This window comes from Nanorana parkeri, unplaced genomic scaffold (genome assembly GCF_000935625.1).
Source record: "Nanorana parkeri isolate BGI_ZX_2015 unplaced genomic scaffold, ASM93562v1 scaffold158, whole genome shotgun sequence".
Lineage (NCBI taxonomy): Eukaryota > Metazoa > Chordata > Amphibia > Anura > Dicroglossidae > Nanorana > Nanorana parkeri.
Window position 1 is genome coordinate 1,584,839 of NW_017306426.1, and position 22,171 is coordinate 1,607,009.

Sequence of the window (22,171 nt, forward strand, 5' to 3'; positions counted from 1 at the left end):
CATGCCTGTAGCTCTCAGAGTCTTGCAATGCCTCATGGAACTTGTAGTTCCACAACAGCTAGAGAGCCGGAGTTTGCACACCACCAGCTTAAAGTGTTAAAACTCTATCTTCCAGTCGGCATCCTTGTATGCAGAAAAGCACAAGAGGTTGATTTTTGGGAGAACAGAAATAGAATAAACCATTTTATACCTACGTGGAGTTCAGCTTTAAATCTGTTTTAATAGACCTGAAAAGGGTGATAACCCGTTAGGTTTAAAATCCTGTTTATAGGGGATTTCTCTCACTTCCTTTTATGTCTGACTCCTGCCAACTAGACAGGACGTTAGGGAAATTGCCCCAACAGGAACACCGATAGCTATAAAAACTCAACACTGTTCAAAATGTTAAAGCTGAACTTCAGACACAAAAACTTTCATTTCAAATATATTCCTCTCTAGCCATTAAGGATATATAAACAAAAGAGGATACATTAACTTTTTTTTCTCCCCTGGAAGGCAGATGCTTAACTTTCACAGAAAATGTCCAGATTTGTATTTTAATGTAGCAGCATACATTCCTGCACATACTTAATATTTGGATATGCAGTTTTCACTCATGGTGAATCTCCATTAGTGCATGTTCTCACTGTATGCTCAATTTGCCTTGGTTTGTGACACGTCCACTTTAGAGCTGAACCCCAGGCAGAAACATTTTTATTTAAATACATTCTTCAATACACACAAATATATAAATCCACTTTGTGTGTACCATATGCCTTTACAAATCACTGTACAAGGAAAGAGAGCAGCAGTGACTGGTCTTTATTACCGGAAGTTGCTGCAGAGAAGCAAAGTTATACATTGGATTATTGCACAAATCTAAAAGAAATACAGAAAGCACCACAAGATCCAAGTTAGAATACACATGGCTCTTGTATTTAGACAACATTTGCTATCCTGGAATTCATCTTTAAACAATAAAATGATTGGTAAAAGCTGGACTTAAAGCTGACCAAAAACATGTAGTGCAAGAAGCCCAATAGTCCTCAACTATGGGATGGAAGAGAGCAAAACTGGCAGACACGCAAGTTCAAAATCTGTGTCTACATTGTGTAGAGTACAGCAAGAGCAGCACGATTGCTCCAGTGTTGCCTTCACACACCCACATACTTTGCCCTGTACAATGTACATTCCGTAACCAGCAAATTCTATGAGTGGAGACGTGAACTGAAAGCAACCCTCTTCCAAACATTCATAAAATGCTTTCTACAACATCACCTTTTATTCTCTCTCGCTTGTTTTCAAGCCAAAAAAACATTTTCTGGGTAGGTGCCAGACTGCAGAAGCCGGCAGCTTTCATCATTTGGAACGAATCTTCTTGTTACAGATTTTGCAGAATGGAACCAAAGTTGTGGTTTGTTTACTAAACAAAGACAATCAGATTCCATTTTCCTTTACATCAGCTCATTTACTAGAGATCTCAGGGAAATGAGAGATGTTATCCATCCTTGAGCATTATTTTAAGTGAATTAATGCCGAGCATATAAATTATGATACACCCTAGAGCAGGGGTCAGCAACCTTAAACACTCAAAGAGCCATTTGGACCCGTTTCCCACAGAAAAAAAACCACCGGGAGCCACAAAACTCTTTTGACATCTAAAATGAAGATAACAAGGCATATATCGTTTTTTTACCTTTATGCTATTTATAGCATGTACAGTATATAGGTATATGTGGGCTTAGTAACGCACTGGACTCTGGGCTTACCTGAGACCCTGCAGAGCCCACCTGATAGTGACCCTGCAGAGCAGACCATGGATCCTGCACAGCCCATCTGAGACTCTCTATGGTGGGCTCTGCAGGGCCTCAGGTGGGCTGGTCGCCGGGGTCCCTTACCCTGTACCTCCTCCCAACTCCTCTTACCTGCTGGGGCCTGGCCTCCTTCACCCCCTCCCCGTCACATCTGCCATGCCGCCCCTGGTACAGCTGATACTCATGTAAGAGGCCTCCCAGGCTGCCCAGACCCCTCACGTGGGTACTGGCCATACCCCCCCTGATGACGGTGTTCTATCAAAGTTTGTGACTACATAACAATGTGTGACCGGTGACCTGGTCACACATTTCAATGTAATTCTGCCCAGTTTTTTTTAGGGGTGGAATGTGTGACCGCCAATAGGTCAAGCATTCCGACGCTTTCTCAGCTGTTCCAGGGCAGATTGGCAGCGCAAATCGTATGTGCAGGAGAACTGATCTTCCCTGGAACAGCTGATTAGTCCTGAAATATCACTTCTATCCGACTCTGCGAGTGCAATCTCACATTCCACCCCACTCACAAAGTCGGATAGAAGTGCCCAGGACTGGACCTCACTGGGCACCCCCACAGCCACAGGCCACGAGGCCCCGGCGGTAGTTCCGCCGCTGGACAGGGAGCCGCAGCAGAGGGATGAAAGAGCCACATGCGGCTCCGGAGCCGCAGGTTGCTGACCCCTGCCCTAGAGGCTTCTTATATATGGATAATGCACCCCAAATGGAAACTTTATAAACACTACGTTTACCTGAGAATTTCTGTGAAAATTATGTGTACTGTCCTTGATACTTTTTTTGCAGTATGACTACGTTCACGTGGTTGGCGGAATTTACTCACCCTCTGAAAGTCAATCCACTGTGGATTCATTTTCAGAGGTGGTTAAGCAGCAGTTTGCAGGCATTTAGGTGGTGGGTGCTGCCATCTCCTTAATGCCTTTTTTTTCTATCCCAAGAGGGATTTTATATACCATGCCACAACCACAAACTACAATGGGTGAGTTTGGCAAGTAGTACCGCCTGACAAATGTTGCATGCTCAGCTAAAATTGCCACACTGCCAAGCAAAGCATCACAGCCACAGCAATGTGCACAAACCCCTCTGGCCACCATGTTAATATGTAAGTAGGCGAACGAGGGGGCAGTAAAAATGTACATCAACCAAATGATTTTAGCGCCCCTTTGCCATCCATGTAAATTCAGCCTAAGTTACATTTTCAGGACCTCTTTTCAGTCTTCCAAGGTCCAAGCAGTACTGGTCCTCAAAGGTTTTTGAATATGTTAAGAAGAAATCTGTAAGAAATCTGAGACAGATTTCTCAACATTTTGCTAAACCTTTAAGGATCAGTACTGCTTTGGTCTTTTAGAAGGTGGTAGGCCCCAAAAGCTGAAAATGTAACTGGTGCAAATAAAGAAAGTATTATGGACACTACTTAACTGTGTTGTTGCAATAGTGTATTAATACAGCTACCATACCCCCAAAAAATCCTTGATAGCCACAATGGAGACAAATCTACTTTGTGTGCACCAAATGTGGATTATTAGCTTGTAAAAGTAGCAGTGACATCACCACTCTGCTGCACATAACATTTGCAGAGAGCAGAGCTGTGGGAGGGGCACAGCAGGCTGAACCACTACAGGCTGCGACAACTAAAGGTGGGTGGAGACCAGACTAGTCATCACCCTGCTCAGGGACAGGGAGCAATTACTGGTCTTCTCAATGGGTTATACCACCATCTCCTCAAAATGAGGGAGCCAATGCTAAACTTACTGGATGTACTTTTAAAAACGTTGGCTACTTTAATACCTACTGGGATATCAGGGAGCTTTGCAAATAGAAATGTTAGCATTGCCTCATTTCCTGTGCTGTTTGCTGTAAATTTGGGCCCAGGGCAGTGTGAACAATGCATTTTTTACATTCCGCTTATCTTCTTTTTGCTCTGTACCTGTAGGCCAAGGCTGAGGACAAGTAATAATTTATTCCAGATACCTATTTGACTGAATGTCTTCAATGCCAAGAATAATTTTCATTTTTCATTACAGGCACGCCACCATACATTTTACCACGCCAGTCATGTCAAACTGTTATAAAAAAGTACATTAACAGTGGACAGAGACATATCTGCAGACCAGGACTGAGAGCAACTGTTTTTCACAACTAGCTGCAATTACAAGAGATAAGTAAGGCATTAAGGAGACATGGTCATGAATTTTGGAGGCTGCCATTACTAACTTTTCTTTGAAGATGCTAGTTCCCGGGCTGTCCTTTTTCTGACACTCATTTACATCATGCTTATTCCAGGACTTTGACTAAAACATACTGAAGTCAGACATAGCTATCCATATAGCAATTTCTGAATGAGGACTGCAGTGGCGACCCCCATAACTCACTCTTGTGAGTCATTTTAACTAAATCGCTTCAAGGAACTGCCTTCTTCTAGCAGTTTGTATTCTGTCACTTCAGTGTTTACATGAGTGCAGTGCACTATAGAAATCATCCACTATGTTTCCTGGAAATTCAACATTTTAATCAAAATATTATGTGGGCAGACATTATTATTACATAGTATTTACAGGTGAAACTCAAATAATTAGAATATCGTGCAAAGTTCATTTATTTCACTAATGCAACTTAAAAGGTGAAACTAATATATGAGAGAGACTCATTACATGCAAAGCAAGATAATTCAAGCCGTGATTTGTCATAATTGTGATGATTATGGCTTACAGCTCATGGAAACCCCAAGAACCCCAAATCCACAACCTCAACAAAGTAGATTATTACATGCAATCAATAAAACAAGAATTGTACATAGAACAATATCGGACCTCAGAAAAGTACAAGCATGCATATGTACTCAGTACTTGGTTTGGGCCCCTTTTGCAGCACTTACTGCAATTACTTTTGCACGATATTCTAATTATTCGAGTTTCACCTGTATATAGCGCCAACAGTTTGCGCAGCGCTTTACAATATAAGGAAGACATTACAGTTACAATACAATTCAAGACAAGATGGTAAGGTGGGCCCTGCCCCTGAGGGCTTACAATCTAAAAGAGGAGGGGGAAATGATACATGAGGTAGCTGTGGGAATGAATTATGTGAGAATGTGAAGGTTCAGTGGTTAGGTTGAGGTGGGATAGGCTTCCCTGAAGAGATGAGTCTTTAGGGAACGCCTAAAGGCAGTCAAGGTGGGAGATAGACGGACAGGTTGGGGTAAGGAGTTCCAGAGGATGGGAGAGACTCTAGAGAAGTCCTGGAGGCGAGTATGGGAGGAGTGGACAAGGGAGCTGGAAAGCAGGAGGTCAATGGATGAGCGGAGGGGACGACATGTTTGTTGTTCTTTGTTGTTCTCAGCTCTATTTTAAAGTCAAGGTGTCCACTGCAAAAAGACATAGTAAAGAAAGTCATTTTTACATTGGCTGGGTCTGACAGCTCTCAATGTACAGGAAAACAGCAGAGGTAAGATATAATATATCCAAAGTTGTTTGGTTTACCCAGCTATTTAAAAAAAGCTTCATGTATCTGCAATATGTGTGCTTGCTGATTAGATAAGATGTTCCTGTCTCTGCTAGGAGAGAGGGAGGAATACATTTGCTATTCCGCTTTACATTTAGCATCATATAACAGAGAACATTCGAGGAACCAATAATACAACATCGTTCTTTCAACACACAGTATTTGGAACCCTGTTTGCCATAGAACCACTGGTTTATATCATGGGACTTTTGACCAGCATGCATCAACTCTGATTTTAATGCAATGTGTTTTTACTAGGGGTGCGGAAATTAACGATTAATCCGTCGATTAATCGTTAATTTCTTTGATCGATCATAATAATTTTTATCGATCAAAGTTCTTTTGATCCGTACTCACCTCTCCGCCGGCTTCCGGGTCTTCCGTCGGAGATCCGGTGACGTCACGGACATCGACGTCACCGTACTCCTCCCACCCCTCCCCGAGTGGCTCTTTCGGTTAACGAAGGGAAGGGGGGAGGAGTCGGGTGATGTAGTTGTCCGTGATGGGTAACGAAGGGAAGGCGAGATCTGTATGTGCGTTATAATTAATCGAAATTAAAAATTAAATTGGTTGTAAATAAAAATCTATGTTTTACTGAAGGTCGTCCGAGTATACTTTGAACCCCCCCGGGTTATTAGAAAAAATGTTTCCGTTCTCTGTTATATGTGAATATATTGACCGATTTACTCACGAACTTCCTCTACTCTTAACGCCCTTGATATTTTTATCAAGAGACGGCAAAACCGCTAAAGAAAGATTCTTCACAGTGTTTCTGTTATTTCACAGAGCTCCACTTGCTGGCTAAAATTTTACACATGATAGAATGATATGCAATAAGTCATATTTCTCTGAAAAGCTATTTAAAAGCATTTATTTTTTAACATATAATAAAGATAATACATTAAAAAAAACTACAGATTCCTTTCAGACAGTCACGCTGAAGAATAAGAGCGGGTATCCCAGCAGGGTCTTCTAGCTATCTAAATCCTGAACCTGCTACCAGTTTCCAGGAACAAAACAAAAGACAAACTTTATTAAGAGACGATTACTGCACCATGACAACAAACAAGGACCGTAGGTGGCCTAGCAACACTTTGAGTCTTCCTTCGTTACATACTAATAGAACTGATGGTTATTTCATTATTTTACTACTTTAAAACACTACATTATTCATTTGATTTAAGTAATGAGCTATTTTGCAGAGTCATGTAAAATGATTGTCCCTAGTGAATGAATAATAATATAAAAATCTCAGCCACTCTATCAATTTCGCAAACATGTTTTTGGGGGCAATCTGGATTAGTAGGACCATCTGTTATTGTAATGTACCAGCTTGACAACTGGGCATTTATGAAGAATGTATACGGACATACATAAATATATATTTACACACAATACAGTACATTCAGAAAGTATTCACTTCACTTTTTCAATGTTGTTATGTTGCAGCCTGATACTACAGTTTAAATTCTTTTTTTCATTAATCTACACCAGGGGTAGCCAAACTCCGGCCCTCCAGCTGTGGTGAAACTACAGATCCCATGATGCATCTCTCTCCAGGAGTCATGTCTGTGGCTGTGAGAATATTGCAATGCCTCATGGGATTTGTAGTTCCACCACAGCTGGAGGGCCGGAGTTTGGCTACCCCTGATCTACACTCAGTACCCCATAATGACAAAGTGAAAACAGAATTAGAAATGTCTATATATTAATAAAAAACAAAAAACTGAAATGTCACATATCCAAGGACAACGTCCTGTAAATGTCCCAGAGTGGCCCAGCCAGAGCCCTGACTTGTACCATATTGAAGATCTCTTGAGAGACCTGAAAATGGCTGTCCACCGACGGTCCCAGTCCAACCTGACTAAGCTAGAGAGGATTTACAAGGAAGAATGGCAGAAAGTCCCCCAATCCAGGTGTGCAAAGCTTGTAACGTCATACCCAAAAAGACCCGAGGCTGTAATTGCTGCCAAAGGTGCTTCAACAAAGTACTGAGTAAAGGGTCTGAATATTTAAGTACATGTGATATTTCAGTTTTTTCATTTTAATAAATTCACAGACATTTCTAAAATTCTGTTTTCACTTTATCAATATGGGGTACTGAGTGTAGATTAATGAGGGGAAAAAAGAATTTAAACAACTGTAGTATCAGGCCGCAACATAACAAAAAAGTGAAGGGGGTCTAAATACTTTCTGAATGTATATATACACATACATGTACATATATATATACACATACATACATGTATGTAGTCCCCATCACCTTTTGTGAGGTTGCTACTAGACATTTAGTGATCGCCAGGGCTGTAGTCAGCCTGGCTGGCTTGTAGTTGGCATTTATCTGGTTAATTACAGGTGTCTGTCATTGACTGTACCCTCTGGGTGGAGTGTGACTCTGCTGTATTGTGGGACAGCCAATAAGAGGCACTGTGAGTGTATGCACAGGACAGCAGCCAATCACTGGGTTTCTCTCAACCAGTGGTGCATGCTGGGATAGGGTACATATACTGGAGGGAATTGCCATGTGCTCAGACTAGTTTGGGACGAGCCATGGATTAGCACATGCCTGTGTGCTGTCCAGCCACCCCCCAGTCTAGGCCTGAGGGTGGGCAGAGGCTGGAGTGTGGGAAGTGTTTACTTGGGCCTCAATTAAGGAGGAGGCCTGTGCTGCTGCCAGAGGAAGAGAACCAGGAAAGGTGATGGCTACTGAGGGTACTCAGAATCTAGAAGACCTCAGTTGGATGGTTGGTGTCTCTCCTACTGAGGATTTGTGCTCATCCCTGTTCATTTACTACTTCAATTACTACTCACTGTACCACAAATGGATCTACACTGAGATGCTTACAAGGTCTGGTGAGTCTGGAGTCTACGTCTGTTATACCCTGGATGTCTAGGATCCCTATAGCCTCTCTCCCCAGTGTGAAGAGGTTAATAAAAGTTATTCAGCATTGCAATGCTGGAGTGGACATCAACTTTGTGGGTACTAGAAAAGGGCAGTTAAATGCGAATGGGGCAGCTGAAGACCAAATCCCCTAGACAACTAGGAATGACCCGGCTTATTCCAGCGGCCCCTTAGGGGGTGAGCGCGACATATATATATATATTGTAGATTGCCCGGGAAGCATCGAGCCGGTCAAACAGCATGGAAGCCGGCTTCATGTTCCTTTTGTGGCAGTGCCGGTCAGAGGAAATCTCTCTCCTACAGGAAGTTCCGGTATTGGGCGTAAGTATCGGAGCATTTGGGCGAGTATGAGTATTTGCCCAAATACTCTGTATCAGCATATCACTAGGTTAAGCCTATGAATTTTTTAAAACACAAAATAATAAAATTATGACTGGCTGTCTCCAAATGATTACATTTGCACTGGTTAGAACAAAAAATAGCACAGCACATTTTTATTTTTTCGCTGACAGGTCTCAGACTCTAAGCATAAAATGTCACCTTTCTGTACATGTATCCCAGCAGTTGCCAAGTGACCCCTTATGATGCCCTAAGCAGCCACGCTTTGTATCCATGCCAAAGGCCATCTGTTCCCTGTAAGTGTCCAGCAGCTATAACTCAAAGTGTGTTATTTGACCAACATTAGTTAGAACATTAAAGTGAACCTGTCAGGAAAGGCGATTGAAAAAACAATTATATGGCAGAACAGTGCTTTATATGATACGGTCAGAATAAAAATGCTCAGCGACCTGAGAAAACCTGCTCATCTTCTCTATTCTGGCCAGACATATACTGTATATTTATATATTTTTTACATTTAAAACAGTTTAGCAAATTAAATCCTTATAAGCGCTTTAACATTTTTTTATTTTTTTTAAATGTGTAGATAATGCCAAAATTTCCTTGAGCATCTAGACTTCAATGACCTTCGGTCATGAATACTTGAGGCACATTTAGTTACCAGCTTTCTTTACGAATATAAATAAAGATGTGAGCTTCGCTTTCAATAACTTTCAGTAATGTAAGGGTGTATGCAGGGGCGTAACTAGAAATCACAGGGCCCCATAGCAAAATTTTGTATGGGGCCCCGTGATTGCTAGTTATGCCACTTGTAGAGCCCACCTGATATACCAAACAGCCCACCTGAGAGTGACCCTGCAGAGCCCACCATAGACTCTCTATGGTGGGCTCTGCAGGGTCTCAGATGGGCTGCACACCTCTTACCTGTCAGGGCTGTCCGTGGTCGCCGGGCCCTGCCTCCTCTTCCGTTCCCCGGGCCCCGCCTTCTCTTCTATCAACGGGCCCCCCTCCTTTTACATCACTTACTCCGAACGTCGGCCTCTTCTGCAGCAGCTACTGGCTCTCTTAGACCCCATTCACATTGAGCGATTTATCGCGCGGTAATTCCCGCGATATCGCGGCAAATTACCGCGCGATATCGCGCTCCAATGCAATCCAATGGGGCAAAGGGTCCTGCTGTCGCGGGTCGTGTGTCGCTACAGCAGGACCCTTTTTGGAGCGGATTTAGCCGCGATTCAAGCTTGCTCAATGCAAGGTTGAACGTGACATCACGCGGCAAATATCGCGATGTCGCACAATATGCAAATCGCGCGACAAACGCGCAATTTGCATATCGCGCAGTGGGAACGGGGCCTTACTGACACAGCTCTGCAGCGGCTGTTCCTCTTCACAGCCGCTGCTGAGCTGTGTCAGTGACAGCCAGAACCCTGATATGCCATAGCGACTCAGGCGGCCCACACAGCATCAGAGGGATGCCCTGGCCGGGCCCCCTTGTGCCCGGGCCCCATAGCGGCCGCCTGGGTCGCAATGGCGATTGTTACGCCACGTGGTGTATGGATTTCTTTGGAGTCATTTATTCCATCGCCTTTAATAATGATTTATAATTGAAAAAAAAGTATGGGCGCCAAACAATTAAAACATGTTTCAGAACAACCAAAATATAGAGCATAGATCTCAGAATCCAAGTCTGATATCTGGACCATCATTTGTGAAAAACTAGCATATGGGAAATTCACTTGTGAGAAAAAAAATAAAAAATTTCTTTACCGCCAAAAATTATTTACTTTTAGAATTTTTTTAATTGACTGCATCCATCCGCTGATCGAATTGTAACGATGGCGGTGAGGCAGATCTCTCACTGCTTCTGATTCTTGGAGAGGGAGCTGCCCATCTATAGCCACCTTAACTATTCATAATTCATAATCAGTTTACATACTGATAAACATCTATTATGAGCTTATGAATGAGTGAAACAGATGACATCAGTCTTTAAATAACCGGCAATGGATATTTCTATCGTAATCGTTGTCTATTCCTTCCATCAGTGGGACTATTTAGTGTGATGCTGCAGCACTATACAAGGCGTAGGTCTTGGCAGCAGATCAGGGGCTGGATGCACCAGGCTCCCTCTGCAGTGGCAGAGCTGTACTTAGACAATGCGTGCTTGTGTTTATAGAGCACAGGGGCTGTGCATGTCCTTCGCAGTCTCCCACTTGCTGTTAATTATTTAGCACTCTTTCTTTTGTTTTTATTTGTCAGACAATGTCAGGGCGAGACAGCAGAAGAAAGGCAATCCATCAGTCAGTGATACACATGTGAAAACATGTACAGCTGCGTCATATGCCTTGTTCAGCTTGACATCACTAATTTGGATAATTGTTAAAGTAAATCTCGGTTTTTATTGTTGAAAATTACTTATCCTTACCTTCTGTTCTGTAGATTCTGAGGCTCTTCTAATACACTTGGGGAATGTAGGTTTAATTAACTAAGACGCATTACTTCTTTTAACTGCATTTTTTGCTTTACTGCCTGACAATATTCTCATGAAAATATTACATTCACAATCATAAATGGGTGTAGAACATTTTTATTATTTCTTACATGAAATGGATATTTAAAGTGGATCTAAAGCCAGCAACAAAAATATTTGTTATATTTATTGCAGCTTACCCATGCTTAGATGTGATGGCTGCCCGGGAAAAGTCCCTCTTCCCGCACAGTATAAGTACTGCTATGATATACGTAGCTGAAGATCTCCAATGTGTGGCCCTAGTACGAGCTACACAGATTTTGCTTAAGGTCTGGTTCACACCTGAGCGGTTTTATGCGCGGATCTCTGCGCCTTAGTGTTGCATCGAGAGTAGAAAAATGCCCATTGCGCAAAAAGATGCAGGAGCTATTTTGAGGTGAATGCCACTTGGTGTTGGTCGCATAGACATCTCTATGCAGGAAAAAAACAGCATTTTTGCTTTTAAAAATCAGCACAAAAAAATTGCCCCAAAAAAAGTGCAGAAATGCAAACGCCTAGGAGTGAACCTAGCATAAGAGTCTCGGCTGGACCGTGCAATCAATGTACATGCACGCGACTGTTTCGTTTGTTCCTATGAATGGGGATGTACTCATTGCAGACTGAGCCATGCAGGAGATTGTCCATAGGATTGAATGAGGCAAGTGGCATGCAAGTGAATGCGTGGCTTGGTTGGGACTCCGTAAAGTGAAGGCTGTGACACACCGCAGAGGGCCGCTCAGTGAAGACCTCTGTATCAAAGTTGATGGCAAGTAGTTTACAGTGATATCTACACTGGGGGGGTTGCATACCAACTTTACTAAAAGTAAGGTTGTGCTTTTAAGATTACCACAGCATGGTACCTGCTGTATTTTCTCATCTGTGGTCACATGATCAGATCATCATCAGAGCAGGCACCACACATACAATTAGGTTTGAATCTACCCATATGCATGAGGCAATGCTAGACACATTTGTATGAGTATTCATACGCATGAGGCAATGCTGCACACACATTTAACTCAGACTGCAACAGTAGATGCATATAGGCATTCAAGAGAGACATTGGGTCAGGGCAATGCCCCCCCCCCTCCCACACACACACAGACTGTAACAGTAGATGCATATAGGCATTCAAGAGAGACATTGGGTCAGGGCAATGCCCCCCCCCCTCCCACACACACACAGACTGTAACAGTAGATGCATATAGGCATTCAAGAGAGACATTGGGTCAGGGCAATGCCCCCCCCCCTCCCACACACACACAGACTGTAACAGTAGATGCATATAGGCATTCAAGAGAGACATTGGGTCAGGGCAATGCCCCCCCCCCTCCCACACACACACAGACTGTAACAGTAGATGCATATAGGCATTCAAGAGAGACATTGGGTCAGGGCAATGCCCCCCCCCCTCCCACACACACACAGACTGTAACAGTAGATGCATATAGGCATTCAAGAGAGACATTGGGTCAGGGCAATGCCCCCCCCCCTCCCACACACACACAGACTGTAACAGTAGATGCATATAGGCATTCAAGAGAGACATTGGGTCAGGGCAATGCCCCCCCCCCTCCCACACACACACAGACTGTAACAGTAGATGCATATAGGCATTCAAGAGAGACATTGGGTCAGGGCAATGCCCCCCCCCCTCCCACACACACACAGACTGTAACAGTAGATGCATATAGGCATTCAAGAGAGACATTGGGTCAGGGCAATGCCCCCCCCCCTCCCACACACACACAGACTGTAACAGTAGATGCATATAGGCATTCAAGAGAGACATTGGGTCAGGGCAATGCCCCCCCCCCTCCCACACACACACAGACTGTAACAGTAGATGCATATAGGCATTCAAGAGAGACATTGGGTCAGGGCAATGCCCCCCCCCCTCCCACACACACACAGACTGTAACAGTAGATGCATATAGGCATTCAAGAGAGACATTGGGTCAGGGCAATGCCCCCCCCCCTCCCACACACACACAGACTGTAACAGTAGATGCATATAGGCATTCAAGAGAGACATTGGGTCAGGGCAATGCCCCCCCCCCTCCCACACACACACAGACTGTAACAGTAGATGCATATAGGCATTCAAGAGAGACATTGGGTCAGGGCAATGCCCCCCCCCCTCCCACACACACACAGACTGTAACAGTAGATGCATATAGGCATTCAAGAGAGACATTGGGTCAGGGCAATGCCCCCCCCCCTCCCACACACACACAGACTGTAACAGTAGATGCATATAGGCATTCAAGAGAGACATTGGGTCAGGGCAATGCCCCCCCCCCTCCCACACACACACAGACTGTAACAGTAGATGCATATAGGCATTCAAGAGAGACATTGGGTCAGGGCAATGCCCCCCCCCCTCCCACACACACACAGACTGTAACAGTAGATGCATATAGGCATTCAAGAGAGACATTGGGTCAGGGCAATGCCCCCCCCCCTCCCACACACACACAGACTGTAACAGTAGATGCATATAGGCATTCAAGAGAGACATTGGGTCAGGGCAATGCCCCCCCCCCTCCCACACACACACAGACTGTAACAGTAGATGCATATAGGCATTCAAGAGAGACATTGGGTCAGGGCAATGCCCCCCCCCCTCCCACACACACACAGACTGTAACAGTAGATGCATATAGGCATTCAAGAGGGACATTGGGTCAGGGTCATGGACCTCAGTATCTGAGGCTACATCACTGCTCACAAATGATATTTCTGGAAAACTTTAGAAGTAGACCACAAGCTTTTCATGTTTCTACAGAAAGGTTGAGAGTTTTATAAAGTTGCAATGCAAATATGACTCACGACCAATGTAGATGCAGACTGTGCTTAGCGGAATTTTAATTTAAGCTGATCACATTTATTCATATGACTGTTATTGTTCCTACAAAGGACTACTTTCATTGGAGAGGAGTAGATATGCAATAAGTGTGCTTGTTACGGTGCTGAAACCACAAAGTGCACTTCTGTGGTCATATGTGAGTGCGCACAAAGGTCACAATGAGTATTCTTGTAATGGAGCAGTGTGATAATAAATATAAATCATCAGGTCTTAAGGCAAAATAATAAAATAACCATCTGCCATTCTGAGCAAAATATTATATAGTCATAGACACATGTGCCATTCTAAAATAATGACCAAGACTGCAGCACTCTAATTGCTATCATAGCAATCTGTCCCAGGTGTCTGGACTACAAACATTCATTTCATTAGACGTGTCTGCCATATGCTACTGCTGCCTAGAAAATCTTTATACAACCAGACAGATGGGCATCTTTTCTGACATTTTTTTCTCCTCCATGTCTCACCATTTTTAACGGAGGACCATCATGAGATCACTTTTATTATAAAACATACAAACTGAAATCTTATCCAATAGGGGTTTAAATGTGGCATTTTTTAATACTGATAGATTTAAAGGTAAGCTGTGAAGATACACATATGGGAGCAAAATGCCTTTTGAAAGTTGAAGGCTCCAGAGCAGTCATCCTAATAATGATTTGACCGCTAAGTCCCTCACTATCCTGGAAGATAAGACAGGACTTCAGATTTTTCAGACACCAATGACGGCATGCTAGCTCCAGGTCTGTGCCTAATAGGTAATGCACCGAAAAGTTGTATTGTATTGGTCATGCATCTTACTGACTTGCCCACTGTTCATGCAGGGTGCTGTAGTGAAATGGTGGATGGGGACAGCATGGGAAACCAAGGATCTGCTCCTGCATGTTTTGGGACTTTGCAGGATCCCTTTCTCAAGGCACGGAGAAAGCCTTGAGAAAGAGATCCTGCCAGAAAGGGAACCTGTGAGGTCCTGAAAAGTCAGCTTTGGATGCCTGCTGCTTTAGCTAATTTACTTACAAGGAAATCACTATACCAAGGTATGCTGGTGAAGATCTTTATTTTCCTTTAAAAGGTAAGGGTTAAGAAAACATAGGGGAAAATTCACTGTACCCAGAGACTAGTTGGCAAGGTTACCACCCTCTAGTCTTACAGCATGCTAAGGATTCCATGTTGCGGTCAATAAGCTCTATATATAGAGGTCAGCCAATAAAAAAAAAAAAATTCCAGCTAATGTTAGAACGATAGAGTAATATCATTGTATTCAGGCAGACTGGAAATCAGACGTTTGAAGGACACCTCAGGTTTTCACAGCTGCTATCTATGGATTGCTAGAGAGCTGTGACATGAATAAGAGAGCAATAACTTGCTTACACAGCCCTTATACACAAGTACTGTTAGGTGGGAAAGCAAGAGCAAAGGCATGAGTCACTTTAAAAAGTGGATATCCGTATTTGGCCTTGCAGCTAAACAAATGTTCATCAAATGAGCCAGAACCATTCATACATAGACAGCATACATAGACTGCACATGGGAGATGGAAAACCTCAAAACACTATATACAAGTTCTATACTGTATACAAGTTTGATTCCATTGCATTATCATGGTTTTTGTACAACACTGTACAAGTTGAAGCTGAACAACAACCACATCATTCACTTTCCCCCCCCGCCCCCAAATAAGTCACCAGCTGGGCACATGCAGATGGTCTGTATAATGACTTTCACAAGGACATATGTAAAAGCCTTATAATCTAGGAATAGTAAATCAAAAATTAAGGTTACAGAGAAGACAAAACTAGGGTGAAGACTTAGGCCTCATTCCCACCAAGGCGTCATCGTTTATGCGAGTTTGTACACACATTGTTTTTGCTGTTAGCTGTTTTTGCATTGTATAAATGTTTGCTCATGAAGATGCGTGTTTTTACTGGCAGCTTTAGAGACATTGCAGTCAATGGATAAATGCACATGGATACGCACATACATAAATTAGCAAAATGCTTCTGTAGCACGTTTCCTGCCATTTCCATTGAAGTCTCCCTGCGTTCAGGGGCGGAAGGGGATGTGGCGGTGCATACAAGTCAATGGCAGCAATGCCACGCCCCCTGGTCGCAGTGCGATCGCCTGCACCCGAATGCGTGGCACATCTGTGCCTGCGTTCTGGTCCAGTGCGATCTGCAAAAATAGTGCTTGTTGCAGCCGGAACGAAGGTACTATTGTGCCACGTGTTCGGGTGATCGCACTGCGGGGGGGGGGCGTGTGTGTGTGGCTGCGGGAGGGAGCCGGCTGGGTTGCGATACAGTGCGTTCCAGAGGCTGACAGCTCTGGAACGCTCTGTTTGTGGTGTGAACCGGACCTCAGAGCTGAAGATGATGCACACTACCCTTTTTTTTCTAGCTAATAATCAAGAACAAATAACAAATGTGTATGTACAAATACCCATAAATGAGTCGCATAGCCATGCATCCCCCAATGACACCTAACACACAAAAAGATGCAAGAAAATGAAAGCTGGTAATTTTGTTCTAAGGGTCATTGTATAGGAATGTTGGTAGCATCATTCCACTTTAGTTTAAGCATCACTGCTCTTCAAACTCCTGAAAGTTGCAAAGTTGCACAGTATTTATCTACAAATGTTAACAGACCTGATTAAGGAAAATTATGTAATTAAGGTATATGGGCCCTTTAACATTTAACTGGATGCTGGATGCACTGACTGGCGGTTGGGGTCCTCTCAGGGACTGGCAATGAAGCTGGCTGTCAGAACTGCTCAAGTCTCACTGCACATCTGATACATTTTAGCAGGCTGCATAGTTTTGTTCAATCATTAACCTATCCCCCAAGGTCTTGTCTGCAGAAGCTGCTGAATTTGTTTCTGCCGGTGGCCTAAAATTTTGTACATGAACAGAATAGAGCCGAATGGTCCAGGAAACACACTACTAAAGTATGCACTATGCCCATCACAACGAGAAAAAAACAATGCAGAAATATAACAGCTGAATTCAGATGAAAATTGCATACGTGCACATGAGCAGATTTTTATTGGCGTTGCGTGCATGTGCATTTTAGCTGAGAAAAATCACTAATATGTGAGTTGGCTAAAAAAATTAATACGATAGACAGACAACAACTCTATTCCTTCACTTGGTTCACACATAAAAATACAGAGAATAGGCCAAAAGAGTTTAACTGAATTTTATGCCACGGTTGTCAGTTCCACACTAGCAATTCTCGTCAGTCAAAACCCCCTACCACATTGCACAGCCAGGCAGATAACTCCATATTTCTTGGTTATGTTTTGCAGCTTCCAGCGCCATCTTTCTGCCTCCAACCTACTAAGTGGATAATGACGCAGTGCCATCACTTCTGTCCAATGAGAAGCTGCAAAGTTGACAGAGCCTGACAAAGGCAGTGCATTGCTGGGAAATCCCATCTGCAAACTGCAAAATCTGGTGCCAGAGTTCCAGGAAGTAAAGGGAGATGGATTCACCTGCCCTTAGTAAAAATGGCCACCTTGAGAAAAATGGGGAGTAAAAGAAAAATAAGGTATGCAAAGAATAAAAAGTCTGCAGTTATCTAGAAGTATGTGTTTGTAAACTGTCATTACTAAACATTTCTAAAGGAGTTTTGATGTCATTTTAAAGAAAAGGGTGAAGTTCCTCTTTGATGTCCCTTTCACATAGACATCCTGTCTGTTTTTTAACCTGAAAAACAGACTGCAATACACGCTGAGAGGCCAGATGTACGCTGATGGGTGTCTAGCTATATCTGCCCACTTCAGGGTCCAACGGACAGAACACAAAGAGCTTGCAGTCATTTCCGCTTTTACTGACCTGACTAGATGTGAGCGGATATAGACGGACACATTTGCATCAGGCCAGACAGTGATTACATGGGTCCGTTTTTCCTCCACCCGCAGATGGATGTGACATCCATCTTTGTTCTGATCCAACCTAGCAGGGGATCCATCTACGATCCCCTAGTGAGGCCCAGTGATGTAATTTGCACCTACACGAAGTATCCCCGGAAACCAGAGCATAAGAAAGATTTTTCTACATAATTGTTTTTATAGCTTTCACTGAGTAGTATTATTAAGGTTTGTCGGGGCTGCAATATATGCTGACCTCACATTTTCCTGCAAGGTCCCCTTTAAGATGTATTTCCACTTCTGCAGCCAAATTTGAGAAAACTCCTCTAGATGTTTGTTATGCGATTCTATTCACACAGCATACTGAAAACTATATATTTTTTTTAAATTCTTACTTTTAGATGCGTCTGTGTAGCAGCCCTTTGACACACTTTTCTCAAACACCCAAATTACAGAAAACTCTGACTGTCACCATAGAAAGACTAGGGACAAACTGAGCTTCCCTCATTGACATACAATGCTTTTAGAACTTTAACCCTTTCTTAGGACAGTTTCCAAATCTAGTTTTCAACTGATAATGAGATCTGCCAGCACAGTCCAGACAGAGTTAATCATGTTAACATTACCCTGCCCAGCCTCCCTTGCATTCCAGAATAAACTCCGTATACAAAACAACTTTCATTGGGCATGTACTATTGTAAATAACAATAAGAAAAATTCTATGTGAATTAAAAACATGTAACAAATACTGTATATTATAGTTGTTATCCCAATTTGGCTGCAAAAGTGGAAGTATACATTAAATTCTGCAGACATTCTATTGTGGGTATTGAGACCCTGCATGGTAGACCTATAGTGAGATAGAGGGGGTGATTTAGTAACCTAAACACACGCACGCACTAGGTGCGTGTGATAACTGAACACTTTCACATCAAAACAATACAGTTCCCCTTTCTAAAAGCAAAAACCCATCTCAGCCATAATGAAACCATTTTCCTGATAAGACACAAACAACTTCCCGTGAGTGAATGCAGTTAAGAATGCCATATACAATGAAGAAATCAGTGGTAAGAAGGTAGATAGCTGGGCTCATGTGAAAGGGAAGACATCAATATACATTTGCAAATATGACACTCTTTCTGAAGCAATTACATTCCTCTGCTGCTGTTGTCTGGTATCTAATATTATCTTCAATAAATAGACATGCTACTTCTCCTTCCTCCTATGCTACCCTATCCAAGTATTATTGAGTTTTCCATCACTCACAAATGAGCTGCAAAGTTACCCATTAAACTAAAGAGCACCAGTCCACCTGTACAACATGAAGACTTCCATGTAATGGTTGAACCATTATTTATACAAGGTATTTAAACACGTAAGACATACTCTGCAGTATTATTTGCTGAACAGCATTTTTTAATGATGCCCGATTAGGTTATGTAGACATTCTCTCCCCTATCATGCCTGACTTCGCCCCCGACATGGAGTCATGGTTGATGAGGGAGAGAGTGTCTGTCTGACCTAATCTGGCATCAATAAAGCTTGTTGCAGTATAGCAAAAAAAAAAAAAATACAGCAGAGCGCGGCTTATGTGTTTGAATACCTGGAGGGGAAAAGGTGGATCACGGAGAGCCTGTGCACCTGGGCTGGTAGCCACATATGATTGCCTGAAGTGATGTCTTTTCCAGAAGTGTTTGGCTTTTCATGTTTGCGTATCACTCTTTTTTTTTAGTTTCCATTGGCTATTTAAAATCTTTTAATGTGTCATTTGACAAGGTTATGAACAAAACACGGCCAATATACAAATACGTTGAAATCCTGAACTACACATCCAGGATAATTAGCACGTGTAGCCCTACTTTAGTATAATGTGGAGCCAGAAGGCACCATGTTCAGCCTGTGACTGACCCATGATTAACAGCTATTCCAGAAACAGTAGCCACACAGACCTCCTAATCTTCATGCATTTTTAAACGTGTCCAACTGTTAGCGGCACAGAGAACCCATTAATAAGAAGTACAAAAAGGCTTTTTTTTCCTCTCTAAAATTACATAACGACTGCTGTGGCAACATTTCAATTTCCTGACTGTCTAGTCTTAAATACTCAAAACTTTTGTTTGTCACTACTTTGCATTCTGTCATACTTTCAGTCCTTCATGGATCTGGCCGGTCTGTCAGTGATGCCATAATCTGCTCCTTAAGGTAGGTTAGCCAATAGGCCAAGATGCATAAAACATCACATATTCGCCAATGCGCTGGTCAGATACAAAGTTAACACAGTCTATAGTGCTTTCAACTGTGCTAAGCACTCACCACTGCTCAGAGAAATACTCAAACCTGTTGGAGAATGGATGAAGATATTCACATGTCTCCAGACACTTCAATACCCCGTCCTTCCATCCAATTGAAGAATATATAGAGGATCAGATATGGGTCAGTTTTTGTATGGCTTCTAGCAGACAAACTCTTTCAAGCTATTAGAAGTGAGCTTTATGTTACACCCAGTGTTTCCAGTGCGCTCCCCTTTTTTTTAAAGAAACTGAAAAATCCAGGGCAAAGTCACAAAGGCAGGTCTCTTGCCAGTCCACCCCCTAGACCCACATATACTCAACTTCAGAGCACCCCACACTGCTCCTCTGTCGCAGCCATCGCATAATGCCTGGTGTTTCCAGGTATGAGGAAGCATGCAACCTCCACCCATGATGCAATGCTCGGGCCTTAGTAGTAGCCAGGTGTGTCAGGGGGTATGTTTCAAAAAGATTCACCCCAAAAGGACAACACGATAGTCTCTTTAAAAGTGTGAAATTAAACAAATATCTGACCCGTTGGCCCTGCCAGAGAGAACATTGGTCTGGGATAATTTTAAAGGCATGAAGACAGGATGAAGATGTCTCACCACCATTGTTCTCAGTAAACATAAGCCTTTCCATGGTTAGTCCCACATGTTGTAAGACTGATACTACAAATAAAAACATTACTAACTTTTAACTCATCAATAGATATACAGTTCTACTGGTAGGCTTATCAAGCATACGCCAAGTAACCTCAATTTACCTGGGTGAGTCATTGTCACAGTATCTTCATTAGAATTGTTGTTGTAGATGACCACGGCTGTGGCATTGTGGGATGCGGCACGAAGGATCTTTTCTTTAAAGGTGCAGTTTCCACGCTGTAGAAGTGCAATCCAGTGCTTGGTGTTGGGAGGCACAGGAAAACGAATATGAGAGTCACAACCTTGTCGATCTGGAGCTAGACAACGAAAAAAAGGCAGAAAATCAGTACTGGGATTTGCAGTAATTGGGATCAAAAAACAAAACTGAGGGTGTCATTTTTGGAAGCTTGCCCCCTGCAGACACACTGCCTTCCTACCCAGATAAAACACACCAAATTCAAAGATTTGGTCAACTTAAACAATTAGACTAAACCAATTGTCAAGATAAAGGTGGGGTTTAGCTTTAGAGGTTTGCTAGTCAGTCAAGAGGGCGTCTGTGCATTGATCCCCTACTGATCAGCTTGTGTGAAAGGGGTCTAAGGCCTCATTCACACACAACACAAGAGCAAAATTGTATATTGCGTATATACGCGTACATGCACTATGTACGTGCGTATGCGTATATGCGTGCACTATATGCAATCCCAAAATGCATAATTCGTAATACAAATGTTAATGAACTATACGCGTGTACGTGTGAGTAAAATACGCAGAAATACACTGCCCGGACGCATCTCGGTTCCATTCTGTTTTTGCACATTTTTACGCTGCGCAAATATACGGCTCTATACGCAGCTATGTGTATGGAGCCATTTATTTGCATATGTTGCATATGGTACAATACGCGCGTATATGCACGGAAGTGTGAATGAGGCCTAAAGCTCTAATAAACAGTTTAGTGAGGGGGCCAGTCACACATTCCATTGCAGTGCATTATATATGGGCTGCCAACGCACCACAAGAGATGGAAAAACATGCATGACTCTTTTCTTTCAATACGCACTGCACCACAACCTGTGTTGTATGTGTTGTGAGTTGCAGTGCATTGGGCTTTACTATACAAGGCTTTGTCATTCACAAAAAATTGTACCACACATAGGGCAGGTGTGTGGCCATGCGTTGTGGTAACATGCCCCAATGGGCATGCTTTAGTGCACATTGCCATAATGCACAAGTGTAAATGGGCCCAAAATGTGTTCATTTTAACCACGCAATACCTTATTACTTAAAAATGTGAACCTCTTCCTTTACTGAGGTATGGGTTTTGTTCTTGTTTGTCGATTTTGTTTGTTGATTTTTGTTCTCATAACTGTAGCTTTATAAACTCACGGTCAGTTTGTACACAGACCCCCCCCCCCCCCCCCGCTTCGATAGGTTCTCCCCAGCACATAA

At 42.9% G+C, this 22,171-nt stretch overlaps 1 protein-coding gene across 3 annotated transcripts in view; it reads right to left on the reverse strand.

Annotated features, from left to right (window-relative positions):
* The window catches only part of RNF130 (ring finger protein 130), a 240,657-nt gene that overhangs the window by 145,480 nt on the left and 73,006 nt on the right, over window positions 1–22,171 (reverse strand). For all 3 annotated transcript variants that reach the window (XM_018554435.1, XM_018554436.1, XM_018554434.1), the window contains exon 2: window positions 20,842–21,036. In XM_018554435.1, the coding sequence (XP_018409937.1) occupies window positions 20,842–21,036 (195 nt within the window). The remainder of the gene's footprint in view (window positions 1–20,841; window positions 21,037–22,171) is intronic.